This window comes from Ochotona princeps, chromosome 6 (assembly GCF_030435755.1).
Source record: "Ochotona princeps isolate mOchPri1 chromosome 6, mOchPri1.hap1, whole genome shotgun sequence".
In the NCBI taxonomy this organism is placed as follows: domain Eukaryota; kingdom Metazoa; phylum Chordata; class Mammalia; order Lagomorpha; family Ochotonidae; genus Ochotona; species Ochotona princeps.
This window is the reverse complement of record NC_080837.1, coordinates 35,871,884-35,890,491: the sequence shown is the minus strand read 5'-3', so window position 1 is coordinate 35,890,491 and position 18,608 is coordinate 35,871,884. Positions and strand designations below refer to the sequence as shown.

The 18,608-nt window shown below is 47.7% G+C and overlaps 1 protein-coding gene and 1 pseudogene across 3 annotated transcripts in view; one reads left to right on the top strand and one right to left on the bottom strand.

Moving 5' to 3' along the window:
* The window catches only part of STARD9 (StAR related lipid transfer domain containing 9), a 98,609-nt gene that overhangs the window by 76,462 nt on the left and 3,539 nt on the right, over nt 1-18,608 (top strand). For all 3 annotated transcript variants that reach the window (XM_058665981.1, XM_058665980.1, XM_058665982.1), the window contains 5 exons: nt 415-6,137; nt 6,862-10,729; nt 10,910-11,107; nt 12,196-12,379; nt 12,706-12,843. In XM_058665981.1, the coding sequence (XP_058521964.1) occupies nt 415-6,137; nt 6,862-10,729; nt 10,910-11,107; nt 12,196-12,379; nt 12,706-12,843 (10,111 nt within the window). The remainder of the gene's footprint in view (nt 1-414; nt 6,138-6,861; nt 10,730-10,909; nt 11,108-12,195; nt 12,380-12,705; nt 12,844-18,608) is intronic.
* Nucleotides 13,943-14,376, bottom strand: LOC105941932 (prefoldin subunit 4-like; annotated as a pseudogene).

Genomic DNA, 18,608 nt, shown 5'->3' with positions numbered 1-18,608 from the left:
GATCCCGGTGCATGCAAGGCAATGACTTTAACCACTAGGCTACCATGCAGGGCCCAATTTTAATCATTGCTTGTATTTTATTTTCTCTGTCCATATTATTGGTTTAATATTGAAAGCCTATCAGTTCTATAGAATGAATCTATTATAAGTTTATGTGTTTCATTTCTTATAGTATCATTTAAATTGTTCCTGTTTTCCTCAAATTGCTTTGTTGAAGGTTTTCCCTACAGATATTTTCAGATTGAATTCAAAATTTTTGTCAGAGAAATGAAGGGACATATTGTACTTGGGGCCTCTCTGAGAGCTAGGGCCATAGCCCACAGTTTCCTTCTGTACCTATAAATCTTCTCTCTGATCCTGAAACCTACAGGGACTGCTGACTGTTTTTTGAAATCACTCTGCTTGTCTCCACAGTGCTTTCCTGAATTGGGATCTGTCCACCATATTACCACCAATGCCTGATCCTACTCACCAAGTATTAGAGAAAACCCCATCGGAAGAACATTTCCCCAAGGCTGCTGCTTACCCTGCAAGAACAGTACGGCTCCATAGGAGTGGGCTCCGGTTCCCAGGCCACAAGCAATTCTTTGCAACCAGAGGCGTCTTGGCCAGGAAGGGACCCCCAATTCCAGGCATACACCTCACTGTGAGCCCCAAGTTTGTCGAAAGGGAGGGAGTGGGTAAGCAGCCCCGTAAGCTAGTGTCCCAGGGCCTAGCTTCTCTGAGCCAATCAATTAAAAAGCTTAAGTTGAAGACTGAGCCCAAGGCCTGCACACCTACCATGGCCAGAAGGACTAAAGTGACCAACCCTTCACAAGCTGAGTGGCAAAAAGAAGAAAAGCTTGGGACCCACAGACCTGTGAAGGGAGGCTCCCCAAATCCCCATGTCCCCAAGCAGGCAGCTGGCCATGGAAAGGCAGTCAAGGCTTTTCAGGAAGAATCCAAACTATCTTCTTTAAGCAGCGCATCAAAAAGGCATCAAAAGTTTCTGGTGGCTAGGGTCAAAGACATTGCCAGAACATCCTCTCATGTGCCACGTGGTAGTCTTTCAAAGAGAGAATATAGTAAAGGGGACCCAGACACCATGGCCCCACTCACAGATTCCAGCCCTGGAATGCGTCACACAAGAGAAAAAGACCATGATTTTTCTGATACAGATAGCAGTTATTCAGAGGATTCTCTCAGCTGTGTCTGTGCCAAAGCACAGACAGAGCCACTGAAACCAGAGGAGTCTAAGGAGAAGAGGTGGGATCTCCCAGGGATAGAGAACTCTGAAAGTGATGACAGTCAAATATCCGAGGATTCACTTGCTGGAAAGGGGTACCAAAGCTCAAAAGACAGCCCAAGGACCAAGCATATGACCAGTGATTGTGGCCACCCCAGGACCAGAAATAGAGCCACTAAGAGCCACTTCACCACTGTGTCATCAGACAGTGGCCTACTTGCCCAGACTCACAAAAGCTTTTTCTTGAGTAGCCTGATGGATGCTGAGGAAGAATTGGAGGGATATCAGCAAAAAGGGACTCTCCTTGGTTCAACTGACGAGATGCCCACAGAAACTTTTTGGCACCAGCAGAACTCCAGTAGGCCTTTAGTAGAGCAGGAGGCGATCTGCAGGCTTGGTCCCGTCAGCCACCAAACAGAAGCTACACTGGATACCAAGATGCCAGTGAGAAGTTCATTTGACCTGAATCCTCAGGTCCAGCCCCACTGTGAGCAGCCTGAGTCAGAAGCAGAGGCAAGTAACTCTGAACGAGTCAATTCTCTGCAAGGCATGCAACATTCAAGAGAGAGTCCATTGGTGTCAATGGATTCCTGGTTTTCCTGTGACTCTAAGATCAGTCCCAGCAGCCCCCCAGCAATGGTGGGTTCCTCATGTCCAAGTCCTGAAATGCAGGAAGTTCAGCCTTGTGGTGGGGAGAGGCCTGGCTACTGGCTCAATATTGAAGAACTAAAGTCAGCAGGTGCAGAAACAGTCTTCCCACGCGGCTTCAAACTTTCCCAAGATAGTGCTGAGCTACCCTGCCACGTGGGAAATGTCTGCACAACCTCTACCTCTGATACATCCAAGCTCTCACTTTGGGAAGAAGAAAAGCATCTTCAACCAGGAGCTGAAGGCATCCTTCAGGATAGAGGCATTGCTGACGTGACCCAGCAGGGCAACTCCGAAGCCTCCCAGAACTCCAGTGTGTCCAGTGTGCTGGCTGCCTCTGCTGCCTCATTTACTTATGTAGGTAATACCTGCGAAAGGGATTGGGTTGCCCTTCAGCAAAAGTACCTCCTTGAACTATCTCATCCTGTAGTTGAAGCCATAGGAGAATCCAAGGTAGCTTTCCCTTGCCTTGGGAAAGACTCTAGTTTCCTGGCAGAGGCTTCTGGCAAAGGAAGAGGTTCTGTTATGGCACCTAGTTCTGGAGTATTCAACAATTTTCAAATCCATCAATCCAAAATTAGGCATTTAAGAGCAGAGAAAGAACAGGATAGTTTGAATGCCAAGTTAGAAAGTACATCAGATTTCTTTAGCACTAGTGAGAAAGGGGTGAATTACAATGAAACCTACTCAGCCGACATAGAGTCATTGGCTTCTGGATCTGCAAAGGCACAGATCTTTGCAGCAGAGAACAAGAACATCAAACAGAACCAATTTAAAGGGTGCTTCCAGGGTAGTAGGAAATCCGGATTGATAACATCCTCTCGTGAGTATTTCTTTCAGAAGAATTCTTGTTATAATAACGTCACCATAGCCGCCAAAGTGGACCACAGTTGGACTCCTCTCAGGAAACCTGGCGTCGTCCAGTCAGAGCAGTTAAGTCACGACAGCCGCAGCTCCCTGCAGGAAGAGAAGGCAGAATGCCAGGACAGCTCTCAGGAAGTAGCTGGGACACAGACAGATGTTTCCTTTGCCGTTTCCTTGGGTCCAAAGCTGTTCCTCCACTCTAATCCCTGGAATCCATTCCCGTCCTCCCTGCAGCCACCTCCCTTGGAAACATTCTATGTGACCAAAAGCAGAGATGCCCTGACAGAGACCGCCTTAGAGATTCCAGCTTACAGAGAGATGAGGGTGCCTTCCCCTCCCCTTAGGGAAGCCTGGGGCTTCCGTCATGACCACCAAGACCTCCAGAATGCTTATTCAGAGAATAACTTGTCAGTGCTGTCAGGAAACCAGAGTGCCAAGACTGCCTCCTCTCAGCAGGTGACAGCAGAGATGTCAGTTGATCTGAAAGCCAGGCAAACTATCAGAGAATTAGGAAAATACCTTAGAAGTGCTAAAGAAGAAAGCAGTAACTCGGATTCCGTTAATTCTTTTGTTGCTGAAGACAAATGTTTTATCTCTTCTACAAACACAGAAGTATGTGAATTTGAAAATCAAGTTAGCATTTTAAATAAAAAGCATAATTTTTCTGCACACATGGAGGGAAAAGAGACTGCTGCCCAGAGCTGTGGTAATGTTTCCTCAGACAGCTCTGGGTCTGGGAAGCCTTTATTGCTCATTTGTGAATCTGAGACTGGAGGGGAAGACGAGCAGGATCAGATCTCAGTCCTAAGTCAGACCCAGACCCATGATACAAGCAGACAGTTTGTCAAGTCCGATTTCATCTATCAACACCCCAGATCACATCCTGAGAAGGCCAGGCCAGGGGAGGGTACTGTTTCTTTGAAGTCCAGAAAACTACATCATAGAGAAAGCAGCCCAGTGATGGTGCAGGAAGAGAATGTAGCCTGCAAATGGGAAGGGAAGAATGGAACTGGACTTCAGGTGAAAACTCTTCATCCCAAAGACAACTCAGAGGAGAGTAAACCTGCAGGGACAGAGTCTGTTTATGACAGATGCCAGCAGGTTACGTGTTCTCAGGAAAGAGACCTTGGTGCATACAAGGGCCCTGGCCAAGAAATATTATGCCCTAAAGAAGAAACCTCAGGAAAGGAAGAGAATAAAAGAGTTAGTAGTGCAGAGGAAATGGCTAGGCTAATTAAGAGTGTCATGCAGTTGGAGAGTCGCATATTAGAAATTGGATCCAAGCAGAATATGCAGTTTCATGCTTCCCAAACATTGGGAATTGATGAAGAGGTTGTGTTCCAGGACCAGGAAAAAACTAGCCATGTCCTGACAACAGGCACTCCTGAAGACTATTTGGTCTTCAAGGACCAGCAATCCGGACAAACAGATGATAGGATCGTTAGTGATAAAGAAGCTGAAGAAGCAAAGATTAACGGTAACATTGCAATTGATCCCCAGGCCCAGAAAATTACCAGGAGCCCCTTCAAGTCCTGGGAGTATATACAAGAGGGGAAATTATTGAGAGCACACACCCACTCTGCCAGATTAGACCTACCCACCAGGGACACATGTGATTCTTTAGGGATGTGCCCAGCTCACAGAGAATCCACCAGTACTACTTTTCACCAAAGGAGAATGAAAGAATTAGTTGAAGCTCTGCCGTTGCTACCAAGGCCTGAGAGGTCTTTTGAGAGTGACAAGTCAGGAAAAGCATCAGTGAGCCTCAGTCTCAGGCTTGGAAAAGAGCTTTCAGGCTTGGAAAAGGAATTAAAGACTGTGGAAGACTTTAAGGAAGGCCACATTGCCAACCACGTGAGTAGTTCCAAGCAAGAAGAAACAAAAGCTCAAGATCATGTTGAAGTGATGGCTGTGCGAAACAATGGAGGCCTTCAGGAAGAAAGTGAAGTGGTCTCATTAGTTCAGGAACTTCCTGGTCCATGCCAGCTTTGTATGAGCACGTCTTTCAGCCCAGAGACTGTTTGCCCGTTACTGAGCCAGACAGGCTTCACTGCAGCTCCTTCTCCCCTGGGCATAAGTGATACATCACCCTTGATTTCTCCAAGACCACCGAAATACCATCTCCATGCCCCTGTTACTACAGGTGCTTCTTTGGATTTGCTGGATCTCACAAGATTGAAAATTCATGACACTCAATTGGTACCAGGGCATCAGGACCAGAATGGAGAGACTGGAATCCATTTCCATGAGGAAAATGTTAGAGGGGGCTTCTCTGTGGAGCACACTGCTTATCATGCGTCTGCAATATCCATGGCTGTGAGCTGTGGGGATATTCTTCTGGGGATAGAGGACAAGATATCAAGCACAAGCCCCCAGGACCTAGAAAGAAACCTCAGAATCACCTCAATGGGTTTCAATGACAGGGAAGGTTTTACTTCCAGGACTGAGGCCTCTGTACAACAAGAATCAAGAACCAGTACTTTGGACAGGATCTCTAGGCAGTTTGAAAAGAGGGTCCATTTCACCTTAGATGATGGTAATGACCAAGGCAGGCAGAGGGCAGAGAAGGAGGCTGAGGATCTTGAACATACCAGTGGTGTATTCTTAACTTCTGCTTCCTTGCCCGGAGTGCCTAATCCAGAGCCCAGCCTATTGGAACCTTCTATCCATGCATCTGTGTGCCTGGCTATCTTGGAAGAGATCAGACAGGCAAAGGCCCAAAGAAAGCAGCTCAGTGACTTTGTAGCAGAGGAGACTGCCTTGCCTTACCATGAAAATTTACCTGACTTCTCTTCAAGGGCCGCGGGCCAATCTTACTATGAGCAAATGGATCATCTTATGTTATACAGGACAAGAAGTGAGGGTGGAGTGCAGGAATTTCATATGTCATGTCCATCTGTAGCAACCGACAAGAGGGAAGGCCAGACCACACCCACTGCTGTAGACAGCCTTCAAATTCTGCCCAACACTGAATCTGAGAGAGGGCCGTGCCATCCCTCACACGCTTGCTCTCCTCCTGCCCCTGCTGCAGACAAAGCACGCTGTACTAGAGATCGAAAGCCTCCTCTGAGAGGAGGCAAGCAGTTCATGAGTCGCTTGAGCTCTTCTGAAACTGTGGAGAAAAAGACGGAGGCAAGAACACTCACCTTTGCTGATCCTCTGGCCTCGGGCAGTTTTCTTTCTGCAAGAGCTGTAGAAGGAGTCAGGAGGTACATGTCAGAGAAAGTCACGGTTGCCTTATCTCCTAAGGCTCCTTGTGATGATGCTGAAATGATTCCATGTAGACAGAGTCACTTTGCTGCATGGGAGAGTGCAGAAGAGATGCATACTGGCAGGCCTAACAGCAGTCCAGAGTACCAGGAACCTAGAACTGTGGATTCTGCATATGGAGAACTTTCAGGTAAATTTATTTATTTTTTTTTTAAGATTTATCTTTTTATTGCAAAGTCAGATATACAGAGAGGAGGAGAGACAGAGAAAAAGATCTTTCATCCAATGAATCACTCCCCAAGTGACCACAATGGCCAGTGCTGTGCCAATCCGAAGCCAGGAGACAGGAACTTCCTTCAGGTCTCCTATGCAGGTACAGGGTCCCAAGGCTTTGGGCCGTCCTAGACTGCTTTCCTAGGCCACAAGCAGGGAGCTGGATGGGAAGTGGAGCTGCCGGGATTAGAACAGGCATCCATATGGGATCCCGGTGCTTTCAAGGCGAGGACTTTAGGTGCTAGGCCACTGCCAGGCCCCAGATAACTTTCTAATGACTGTACAAGAAGCTCATTTTGAAAAAATCAGCCTGTGACCTGTTACGTTCAAAATTCTGCCTATCTCTTAGGCCTTAAGCAAGATCATGTCCAATACCCTGCTGGGTTAGAAGGGAGGGACTGTCCCCAGCAACATGCTATTCTCCCTGGATCCCTGAGTGAGGTGGAGCTATCTCCTACATAGTGGTATGTGGTTTGGAAACAGTATATTGGGTTTGGACTGACAGACACCTTCAGGGCTGGCAAGAAACATCCTAGGCCACCTCTATTGCCAGATCCAAGACCTAGCATAAGTATTGGGGGAGTGAGGGAGGAGGCCCCTTATAGATACCCAAAGGAAACTAGATTGCTTTGTTTTCTCAGGGAGCGCGGAAGGCAGCAGGACACTCAGCTCATCTAGAGGGGAAGAAAACAAAACTCTTTGTCGAGAACCATGCAATTTTCAACCCGTTGCTGTTCATGCCTGTCCTTCCTCTTCCTCCACCTCTTCATGTTACAGAAATGGTGATCCAGAGAAGAGGACCAACGCTGTTTTGCATACTGTTCACTCACCCCATGTACTACATTCTAGGACCTGTGACATGAATGAGAAAGGACAGAGCTCCTGCAGGGAACCGGAAGTGCTCTTAGCATATACCCTTGAGCCCAGAGGTGTCAATATGGAACGTGGTCCAGGAGACATCACTGCTGTTGAGCCCTCGACTACGACTGCAAAAGGTGACCGTTCACCTTCTGTCCCTGAAGCTAGGGCAGATTCCTTTAGCCATTTGGCTGCTAATGAAAGTTCAAGGCCACCAAGGAGTCCTGAGAAAAAGATTGCTAAGAAAGGCATCACAGAACTTGGGTCTGACTCTACCCATGAGGACAAGCGCTCTAAGCCACTCAGGAAGTCTCAGCATAGCTCTGTAGGTGGCCAGAGCACACAGGCTTCTCATACTGTGCCAAAACCACCTCCTGCAACTTGGGGATCATCACACCCCATGAATGTAAGTGGGGATTCTCTTGACAGTGAGCTGCTGGTAGAGCCACACCATGAAAGTTTAGAAAATACTGCAATGTGCCTTTCAGAAAAAACAAGACTTTCCACTGAGGCCAGGGATCACAGTTGCTTGAATTCCCAAAGCAAGTTTGTAACCAGGTTAAAACTTGTGCACAGTCCTCAGGCAGAAAGTACCTGGGAGGAGGAAGAGCAGCAGAGGGACGAGGCTTTAGGTGGTGGTGAAGAGCCTGCTCACGGCGAGAATCCCACACCTTCTGATGAAGGCCCGGTTAGAGATGGTGGGATAAAGGAGACAGCTGTGACCGAGTCTCCTGTATCTAACTCGTCCTCATCAGATCTGAGACCACGTGAAGCCCTGCAGCCAGCTGCCCACCACAGAAGCTCACTTCCTGTGATTGCAGTCTTTTGTGGCCCCAGACACTCCAAGACTTCCCCTAGACCACAGTTCTCTGTGGTCAGCTCTTCTCGATCTCTTCAGGAGCTTAATTTGAGTGTGAGGCCACTTTCTTCTTCAGACGAAGACATACAGAAGGCTAACAGATTGTTGATCTCTCATCTCCAGGGTGAGGGTACTTTCCCTGTGAGGTTAGTACCAAGAGCATCTCTGAAGGCTGAGGACTGTGGTCAGAAATCCTCATCTGACTTGGCTGATGACCCTGCTGGTCACTTGCTTCTGAAACCCACCATCCCACCTCATCCAGCTTCTTCCACTGCCTTGTGCATGCCAGCCTCCGATTTTATGACCAGCAAGATGTCTGTTTCTTTAGAACCAGCCCAGCAAAGAAAGCCAAAGAGACAGGATGAGTCAGGTAATTGGAACTCTCAGGTGATCAAAGGAATGTCAGATGTGGCCTCAAGTGGCATCCAGCCCCGTGTCCTGCCACAGTATTCAGAAGAGCCTGTGGGCATCGACTGGAAGCAACATATGCTTGGCAGTGTGGTTGATGGCTCCTGTAGCCAGAAACCCCAGAGCCTCACATTATCAGATAATACACTGCTGGCCCAGTCCTCCAGCATGGACAATGGTTCAGAAGACCAGAACTCGCTGGTCTACTCCCACCTCTGCTCCTGTGCCAAAACGCTGGACCTGGTGGGCTCACACAATACCACTGAGAATGCCTTTGGTTCAGATGAGGCCTGCCAAGTATGCCCTTCCTCATTTGATATGGGGGAACCCCATGTCATGACTGGCCCTGAAGGGCTAGCCCCTACTTTGGATCCAGACAAAAGAGCTCAGTTTAAGGGCTGCCCTGATGAGGTGGGCTGCCTGAAGCATGATCTCCCCGTGGCTGGAGAAAGTACTGTAGGTCCAGTGGAGGAGATGCTGCTGCTATACACATCAGAGGCAGGCTGCCATGGGGGACTGGCAAGGATGAGCACCTTTGAGCAGGGCACACAGACCGTGAACTGCAGGTGCCCCTGGAGCCGTACCGAGCTCACCTCCGCTGAGCCTGAAGCCAGTACCGTGTCAGCCTCCGATCTGGCCTCCTGGACCAGTATGCATAACCTGTCTGTCCACCTCTCACAGCTCCTGCATAGTACCTCAGAGCTGCTCAGGAGTCTTTCCCAGCCAAGTGTGACCAAAAAACAACACAACATGGAGAAGGACACCCTTGAAAAGGCCTCCCAGGCCCTGATGATGGACGGCTCTACTCAGACCACTCTAGATAAGGGCAGCCAGACTGACCTGTCCTTACCTGCTCTGTGCATGCAAAACCAAGAGGCCAAAGTTCAGGAAGCCAACGTGATCCTCGAAGTGTTGGGCTCAGAGGCTGAGACTGTGTCTCAAGACAAAGGAGATGTCTCAGGAACACTTCAGAAGGGAGAGAGAGAAGCAGCAGTGGGGTCCCCAGATCCTCAGGAAGAAAGTGCTCACTGCAGTGCCCAGAGCCCTCCCGGACCCACACCCTGCTTGAGGGTTTACAAGCCCCCCCTGGGGCAGGACCTCCATTCTGTGAACTCCCCAGCTTCTCTGGATGCTTCCCTGTGGCCCAGCTCGCAGCCAAAGGAATCTTCTTGTGTGGTTAGCAGCAGCTGCAGCCCCATCATCTCTCAGTTTCCACTGCCCTTCCCCAGTCCTTCAGAGTCTGGTGTGGAACCCAGGGTGCAGAAGCAGCCGAGCCCCACGAGTGCCTTGTTGGTGGATAGAGCTTCTTCCCCAATCTTCACATTTAGTATCAGCACCCAAGAGTTGGGTCTGCACCGAGGCTCTCCAACATTTTCAGTTCCCTCACCTCCCCCTCTGAAAAGCCACCAAAAGCTGGACTGCAGCCCAGACTTTCCTTTTAGTGCCCCAAGGGCTGCCATGGATAATTGTTCTCAAACCACTGATAAGTCAGGGGGTTCCCAGAGAATGGAGACTCTGGAGGAAGGCACAAATCCCTCAGAAAGGAGTAGAGGGAAGTTATTCCTTGAATTAAACTCCTTGGACAGCCCACAGCAGAGCCCAGGACTCCAAGTTAGTTGCTTAGAGCAGGCCCCCCAACAGTTTCAGCCGCAAAGTGCCATCAGGATCCCAAGCAGATGCCCCCCTCCACCACCCAGGCACGAGAGCCAGAGATGGGCTGACAGCTTTGTGCTGATGGCTTCTCCAGAGCATGGCCCACCGAACAATCAGGGGCCAAGCCAGCAGAGCAGGCCAGAAAATGGGGCTGAGAGTCCGGCATCTCTGGTAGAACAGCAGCCCACTCTAGACGGTTGCTCCTCGTGGGGAGGCTTCCCACACCTCGGCCCCTGTCCTGACTCCGAGTTGACTGATACAGTAGGGCTCCACAGTCCCACCTTGGGCCCACTTCAAGTCAGCCAACCTGAAGGGCTATTATGCCCCAGTTCCAAGATGTGTCTGTCTCCTGAGCCCCAGCATCACAGCCTGGGGGACGTCCCAGTGCATAACAAGTTTAGTAACTGGTGTGGGGTTCAGGATGGCTCTCCTAGGGGACTGAGTGTGACTGTAGAGCTGGGGGCCAGCTGTGACCTTGGCTCTGGAGAACAGGGGCAGAGGCCTCCCCCTGCTGAAGACCAGAGCCGGAATCCTGGTTGGTCCCAGAGGGAGCTGATCCCCCTGCAGACTGGAACACAGACCCTCTCACTCAGCTTAGAACTTGCAGAAGCAAAACTACACCACGGCTTTGGAGAGGCAGATGCTCTGCTTCATGCATTGCAGAGTGAAACTGGGGAGGCGGTTACTCTTGCTGGTCCTGTGATGTCCACCTGGGAGAAGCTGCATGTTCGGTAAGTGTCCCCAGCCTGGAGTTGGGAGGGCAGGAATTGGGCTGAGAGGAAAGAGAACCTGAGAGAGCCAGTAAGTGGCTGTTCTCTCTGCCCTTGCTCTGGAATTTTCCATGGCATTAGAGAACACACTGAAGGACATTTAGGACCCCAGTTCAGTCAATCAGTCCCATCTTCTCCCAGGCAAAAGAAAACCATCGAAACCCTCAGAAGAGAGCAGGCTGATCGACTTGAGAGCTTCCGGCGGGCGCGGAGCCTCAGCCCGCAGAAAAAGCTGAGTCTCCTGCCCAGCAGGTTTCTTCCCTCCCAGGACCTGGAGTTGCCCAGCAGGCGCCGAGAATACCTGCAGCAACTGAGGAAAGATGTCGTGGAGACCACCAGGTAGTGGTGGGCCCAGAGCCCTGTGGAAAGTAAGATCTGTGGGAGAAGAATGTGGGAAGCAGGGCTGTGGTCTTAGCACCCTGGAGGGTTCTTCATGGCTGTGGGCAAGTGGAAGTGCAGGTAGGAGCTGGGAGCAAGTGGACAGAAGCTGTAAGGGGGAGAGGGAGAGTGGGAGGAGTTAAAGGAGAGGAAGGACAGAAGGTGCTGTGTGGGTCTGCAGGTCAGTGGCCCAGAAGGGTCTATTTCTGTCTGGTTAGCACCTTTCTTGGGGATATAAAACTATAAAACTGAGCTCAGGACCATGTGGGCACAGAGAGGACAGATCCTTGAAGAGAGTGGTGCTGTAATGGCCTAAAGAGCAGGCTAGGGCTCTCTCCCACGCACCATGTTAGAACATGGCCTGATGCTATGGCTTAATGGTTAAATCCTCACCTTGCATGTGCTAGGATCTCATGGGCACCAGTTTGTGTCCTGGCTGTTCCGCTTCCCATCCAGCTCCCTGCTTGTGGCCTGGAAAAGCAGTGGAGGATGGGTCAAAGCCTTGAGACCCTGCCACCTGTGTGGGAGACCCAGATGAAGCTCCTGGCTCCTGATTGTCTCAGCTGTGGCCATTGCGGCCACTTCACTCAATGGACAGGAGCTCTTTCCCCCTCTTCGTAAATCTAATCTGCCATTGCAATCAAAATAAATCTTCAAAAAAGAAAAGTGTGTTTTCTACCCTTCCCTTCCCTCCCCTCCCCTTTCCTTCCCTTTTTTCAAGATTCATTTAGTTTTTTTTAGAAAGGTTTGGTTGTTTGAAAGGCAGATTTACAGAGAAAAAAACAGATCTTCTCGGTCACTCCCCAAATGGCCACAAGAACAAGTGCTAGGCCAGGTCTCCCATGTAGGTACAGGGGCCCAAGGATTTGGGCCATCTTCTGTTGCTTTTCCAGGAACATTAGCAGGGAGCTGGATGGGAAATAGAGCAGCTGGAACTTGAACCTGTACTCATATGGTATGCCAGCATGGCAGGCAGAGATTTGATCTTCTATACCACAGTGCCATCCTCCAGAAAGTTAACTAGCCCTCATTGTTGTAATCTTTCCCAGGAACTCAGAGTCGGCGTTAAAAGCTGTGCATCTGCCTTCTGACATAACACTAATGCTGCAAGAATACCAGCGGGCCCGTGAGGAGGCCAAGGTGGAGATTGCTCGGGCCCAGGACCGCCTACGGGAGCAGACAGAACAAGAGAAGTTGAGAATCCGCCAACAGATCGTTTCACAGCTGCTGAGGGTAGGGAACAGGGTGATGGAGACTTGGGAATATGCCTGGAACCTGGGACAGAACTTGGACTGGCTCAGCCTTCATGGTGACTGCCTCTGAGTCTTGGGATAAATCCCTTAGAGGGAGGTGTGGGAGCTCTGGTGTCCTTTGTGTCTATTCTCATCAGACCGGCGGCTGTCCTCTGGCCGGGGTCTTGAGGATCAGACTGTGGGGGATTGACTGGGCTTGGGGAAGCTTGGGGATGGGAGGCTACGGCAGGGAGGCCCAGGAGATGCTCTTGGGATTGAGTGAGTGCTGAGGGTGCATTCAGGGCTTTGGTGCTGTGCTGTTCCCAGGAAGAGATGAAACTGCACACACTGGCCAACTCCAGCTCCCTGTGCTCCAGCTCCAGTGGAAGTGTCTCCTCTGGCATCACTTCTGGCTACAATAGCAGCCCAGCGCTAGCAGGCCAGCTGCAGTCCCCGGAGAGTGTGGTAAGTAGGGAGAGGCTGAGAGTGAGCCAGGAGCCAGGAGAGGTTGGACAGGTTAGCTGACATGACCCCTTCTCACATGCTCTGGCCTTGGGCCTTCACTTTCTTTGGCATTGCCTGTCTTTGTGTCTGTTCATTCATTCAACAAGTGTTCGGTAGTGACAATTTCAGGTTATGGAAATGAACTGAGTAGTTTGTTTCATCACTGTTTACTGTTTTGGTAAGTTATTTGAAGAGGGAACATTAAGCTGGTATAAAGCAGGGGTCTTACTTAGCCTGGAAGATCAGTAGAAGTATTCTGAGGAGAATGGGTGTTCAACTGAAACCAGAAGGATGGGAGGTAGTTAAGAAAGCTGAAGTTTAGTGATGCTGTTGTTGAGAGATGTGGGCCAGCATGTCAAGGCTTGAGAAAAGAGAGTTTGAGGAACTAGAAGGCTAGAGTGACTGGATTGTAGATGGGAAAATGACATGAAAAAGGAAAAGGGCAAATCATGCAGACCATATTAAAACATTTACTTATTAAAAGTAAATTGGTATCCTGACTTTCTCACCAATCTTTAAAAAGATTTTATTTTCATTTACTTAAATGCTAAAAAAAAAAGAGAAAGAAATGCTCACATCCTTCCATCTGTTTCACTCCCCTAAATCCCATGCCTGCATTAGCTGGAGCTGTACCAGGTGGAAGCCAGGAGCCCAGGACGCTATCTGCATCTCCCCACGGGTGACGGGGGCTCATGGGCACAGGGAGTGGAGCAGTCAGGGTGGAGCTGGTACTGTGATTGGGGGAGCAGTGTCCCAAGCAGCAGCTTAACCGGATGTACCACAATGCCTGGCTCTATTTGGTGCTTTTTTTTTTCTTTTCTTTTTTTGTTTTTTTGTTTTTTTGTTGTTTAACTGCTTTTAAGAACATAAAGCCCCTAGACTTTATATAATTGTTATGTAAAATACATAGATGAATACTGTCTTCTTTTAAAAATATAAATAAGTAAGACATGTGAAAATAGGCAGGTTTCCATTAAATAAATGAAAAATTTTTAAAAAGAAAATTTTCCTTTCCCTTTCATTTGAAGAAGGGAAATTATTTTAAAACTATATTCAAGTTTATTAAACAAATTAAAAAAGGTTTTATAAAATGTTTAAATTTCATCAGCTTCAAGGTTTATTTTGCTCCCAAATTTTGCATATAATTGAACTTTGAAATCTGCTAACACCTGTTGAATTGATTCCAGTCTGGATTCTAAGGCACCAATTTCTTTGCCTCTTCTAACATTCCCTGTGTTTCTTCTTGTGAGTGGCTAATGAAAGCATCACCAATTTGATAAGGAATCATTAAGCAGTTGTCATCTACAAGCATGGTATCATCACAAGCATCTTCTAAATTCTGGAGTTGTTTCTTTTTTACTTCTATTTCTTCTTTTAGCTCTGTGATTCTACTCGTATTCTGCGCAAATTTATTTATCTTTTGTTGATCTTCAAAAGTAACATTGACATCTTCTGCGGCCGCCTTCTTCATGGTGGCCGCCATCTCAGGACTGGACTGAGGCCAGGTGGGGAGAGCCACAACAGCACGCTTACCCCTGGTCCTCTCCCTTGTCCTGCGCCCAGAACTCCCAGGGAACTCTCCATTTGGTGCTTTTCTAACTCATCTAATAATGTTAACTTCCGAAAGGTGGTTGAAAGTGATAGAAACTTTATTTTTAAAAATTTTAAATGAAATTATTTTTAGGTGTTTGTCACATAGGTAAGCAGATTGCAGAAGAAACTTTTAATAGAGTAGAATGATCAGATTGCAAGAGAAGAAGGCAAGAGCAGCCATAGTGAGACCTGTCGGGTGACCATATGTTGAGCAAGAGATGGTTATTGGTTGGTTAGGGTATTGCCAGAAAAGAGAAGAACAGAAGGGAGTGCGGCCAAGAATGCATCTCCAGTGCTTGGTGACAGGCTGGATGCTGGAAGATGGGAAACAGAACAGCATACGCTTTTGACTTGAACAGAAGGAATGATGATGTTGACAATAACGAGAAACACAGGAGAAGAGCCAGTCTTGGGCGGGAGAGTGGAAGTTTGTTTTCTGCCTACTGGGTTAAAGGTGCCTGTGAGAAACCCACATACAATGAAATGTGTTAGAATGAGGTTGGAGATGGAAACACAGAACCAGAGCCTGGAGGCAAGATTAAAGAAGAAGGGCCTAAACATTTGAAACTCGCTTTAGAAAAAAGACTTTACATGGTAAAGAGTAATATTCAACTAGTGGCAAATGTCAGATCGAGTCGGGTACATCCGCTATTTGCCCTCACCAGAAATGGGCATCTGCCTGTGTCTGGTGCTAATTTCCAGAGCCACCCTGTTCATCCCTAAGATGATGGGTATCATTTTAGGCCACATAAATGGAGGCATACTATACCCATTTTGCCACTTTGCTTTTTCCTTAAAAATATGTTTAGGGCCTGGTGCCATAGTGGCTGAATCCTTGCCTTGCATCCACTGCGATCCCATATGGGCGCCGGTTCATGTCCCAGCTGCTCCATTTCCCATCCAGCTTCCTGCTTGTGGCATGGAAAAGCAGTTGAGGATAGCCCCAAACCTTGGGACCCTGCACCCATGTGCAAAACATGGAAGAAGCACCAGGCTCTTGGCTTTGGATCGGCACAGCTCCAGCCATTGTGGCCACTTGGGGAGCGAACCAGTAGACAGAAGATCTTTCTCTCTCTCTTCTTTCTGTAAGATCCGTCTTTCCAATAAAAAAATGTTAAAAATATTTTTGAAAGATGTTTTTAGATATTTGAAAGGCATAGCATCAGAGAGGGGGGAGATAGAGACAGAGAGACCATCCATCCTTTGGGTCACTCGTCAAAAGGCTCCAGGATCTTGGCCAAACTGAAGCCAGGAGCCAGGAGTCCCATCTGGGTCTCCTTAGAGTGGATGCAGGGGCTAAAGCACCTCGGAAGACAACAGAAGATGACCCACTGTACCACAGTGCTAACCTCCAGCCCTTAAAAATAGCTCTTGGCCATCATTGCATAGTGTAAATGTAGTGCTGACTCATCTTTTTAACACTTGCATACTGTCTTTTAAAATCTGCTCTTGCATGTTTTAAAATATCGCTGTTATTTGTGTTTTCTATATTTGTATTATAGAGAAGGCAAAAATATATCCATATGTAAAGGTGTATAGGAAAATACTCAGCCTTAACTGCTGTCAACCTAGTCATTCTCTCCACGTAATGAAAGCGCTATTAGATCTTTTTGTTTGGTTTTGAATTTTTAAGTGTATTTATCCGAAAGGCATGTTGACAGAGCAAGAGTGAGTGAGAGGGGCCCGGCAGCGTGGCCTAGCAGCTAAAGTGCTCACCTTGAACGCCCCAGGATCCCATATGGGCGCCAGTTCTAATCCCGGCAGCTCCACTTCCCATCCAGCTCCCTGCTTGTGGCCTGGGAAAGCAGTCGAGGATGGCCCAATGCATTGGGACCCTGCAACTGTGTGGGAGACCCGGAGGAGGTTCCAGGTTCCCGGCTTCGGCCCGTTGCGGCTCACTTGGGGAGTGAATCGTTGGACGGAAGATCTTCCTCTCTGTCTCTCCTCCTCTCTGTATATCTGACTTTGTAATCAAATAAATAAATCTTTAAAAAAAAAAGAAGAGTGAGTGAGAGAGAAAGAGACAGAAATCATTCCTCTGCCGGTCCATTCCACAGATGGCCACAATGGCCAGGGTTAGTCTGTGTTGAAACCAGGTGCCAAGAACTCCATCCAGGTCTCCCATGTGGTTCTCCGGGTGCCAGATTACTTCTACTGCTTTCCCATATAGTGGGGAGTGGGATCAGAAATGAATCAGCCAGAACTTGAACCAGTACTCACATAGAATGCCGTCACTGCAGGTGGCAACTTAACCCACACCACTACAACACTGGCCTCTGTCTTTAATTTTTTTTAGAAAAAAATAATTGCTGTATATTTTAAGACAAAGTAACATCCACTGGCTCACTTCCCAGATGCCTTAAGTGATTGGGGCTGGGCTGCGCTGGGTTGGGTTAAAGCTAGGAACAAAGAATTCAGTCCAAGTCATTCACTGGGGTGGCAGGAACCCAAGCACCTACCACCTGCTGCCTCTCAGGGTCTGCATTAGTAGGAAACTAGAGTCCAAACCGAGTGCCCCAGACCCTAGCAGTCCAGTGTGAGTAGCCCAGCTGGCTTGGTAACAGGTCCGTTCTGCCCTCTGTTGTTTTGGGATGGGTCTTCTTAGCAGTCTCCATGCATGCAAAGCAAATCTTGTTAGAGCACAGTTCTACACCTCAGACATACATACATAGTTTTTTTTTTTTTTTGCCCAGTGTTTCTTGGCACTCTTTCTCTTTGAATATATGGAAGAATTACTTTGTCTCTGCCCAGAATTCTGTTCTAGAGATGTAGTTTAACCAGTACTCCAGCTCGGGTTGTTTATAGACTTGTTGCTGCCAGCAGTGCTGGTGAATGTTTTTGTGTGTAGAGGATTTCAGACAAGTGTACTTGCTGTATGGGATAAATTTCCACAAGTAGACTTGTGCATGTATTTTAAAAGATAGTAGCATGTTAAGAAGTTTCCCTTGTCTTCATCATACTCTCACCAACATGTTGTCACGGATTTGGATTTTCTGCTAACAAAAATATGTACTAGCTCCTTGTAAACATATACTTAAATCACTTGTTTTCTTTCTCATGAGCTATGTGTTCACATCCTTTGCTTATCTCTTTTATTGGTTACCAATTTGTTTGTTATTTATATATGTATTAGCAAGAATAGCCCTTTGCTTGATATGCATTAGGTATTTTTTCTCTGTATTTTAATCTCTTTGTTTTGAGGTTGTTTAGTGTTTAGGTTCTGAATAAACAGAAACGCATCATGCATTCCAAAGTTGCAAAGACTTTCAAAATTTTTGAAAACTTCTGCATTTTTAAAAAATAACAATTTTAAAAGATTTATTTATTTTTATAAGCAGATTTACAGAGATGAGAGACAAGAGATCTGGGGTCAGCACGATGACTCAACTGGCTAATCCTCCACCTTTAAGTTCCAACATCCCATGTGGGTGCTGGTTTGTGTCCCAGTTGCTCCACTTCCATCCAGCTCCCTGCCTATGGTCTGGGAAAACATCTGAGGATGGTTCAAGTTTTTGAGTCATCCACCTGGGAGACACAGAAGAAACTCCTGGCTCCTCGTTTCAGATCAGTTCAGTTCCAGCTATTGTGGTCGTATGGGGAGTAAGCCAGCAGATGGAAAATCTTTTTACAAAAAGATTTTACAGAAAGAGTGCTGGTTCACTCCTCAAATGGCTGCAATGGCCCGAGCTAAGCCAATCGGAAGCCAGGAGCCAGGAGCTTCTTCCTGGGTATCCTGCATGAGTGAAGATGCCCAAGAACTTGAGCCATCCTTTACTGTTTTCCCAGATGATAAGCAGGGGAGTGGATGGGAAATGCAGCAGCTAGGACATGAACTGACATTCATATGGGATGCCAGCATCACAGGTGGAGGACTAGCCTATATTGCTATTGTACTGGTCCCTTATTTATTTATTTATTTATTTATTTTCACTGTCTTTTTAAGATTTGTTATTTGAAAGGCAGAGTTACAGAGAGTGGGAGAATAGAGAGACAGATCTTCCATCTGCTGGTTCACTCCCCAATGGCTGTAATGGCTGGAGCTGAGCTTATCTGAAGCCAGGAGCTAGAAGCCTCAAGCAGCAGAGGGGAAATCATCCTGGAGGAGGAAAAAGTGGATCAGGAAGGTTTTCAAA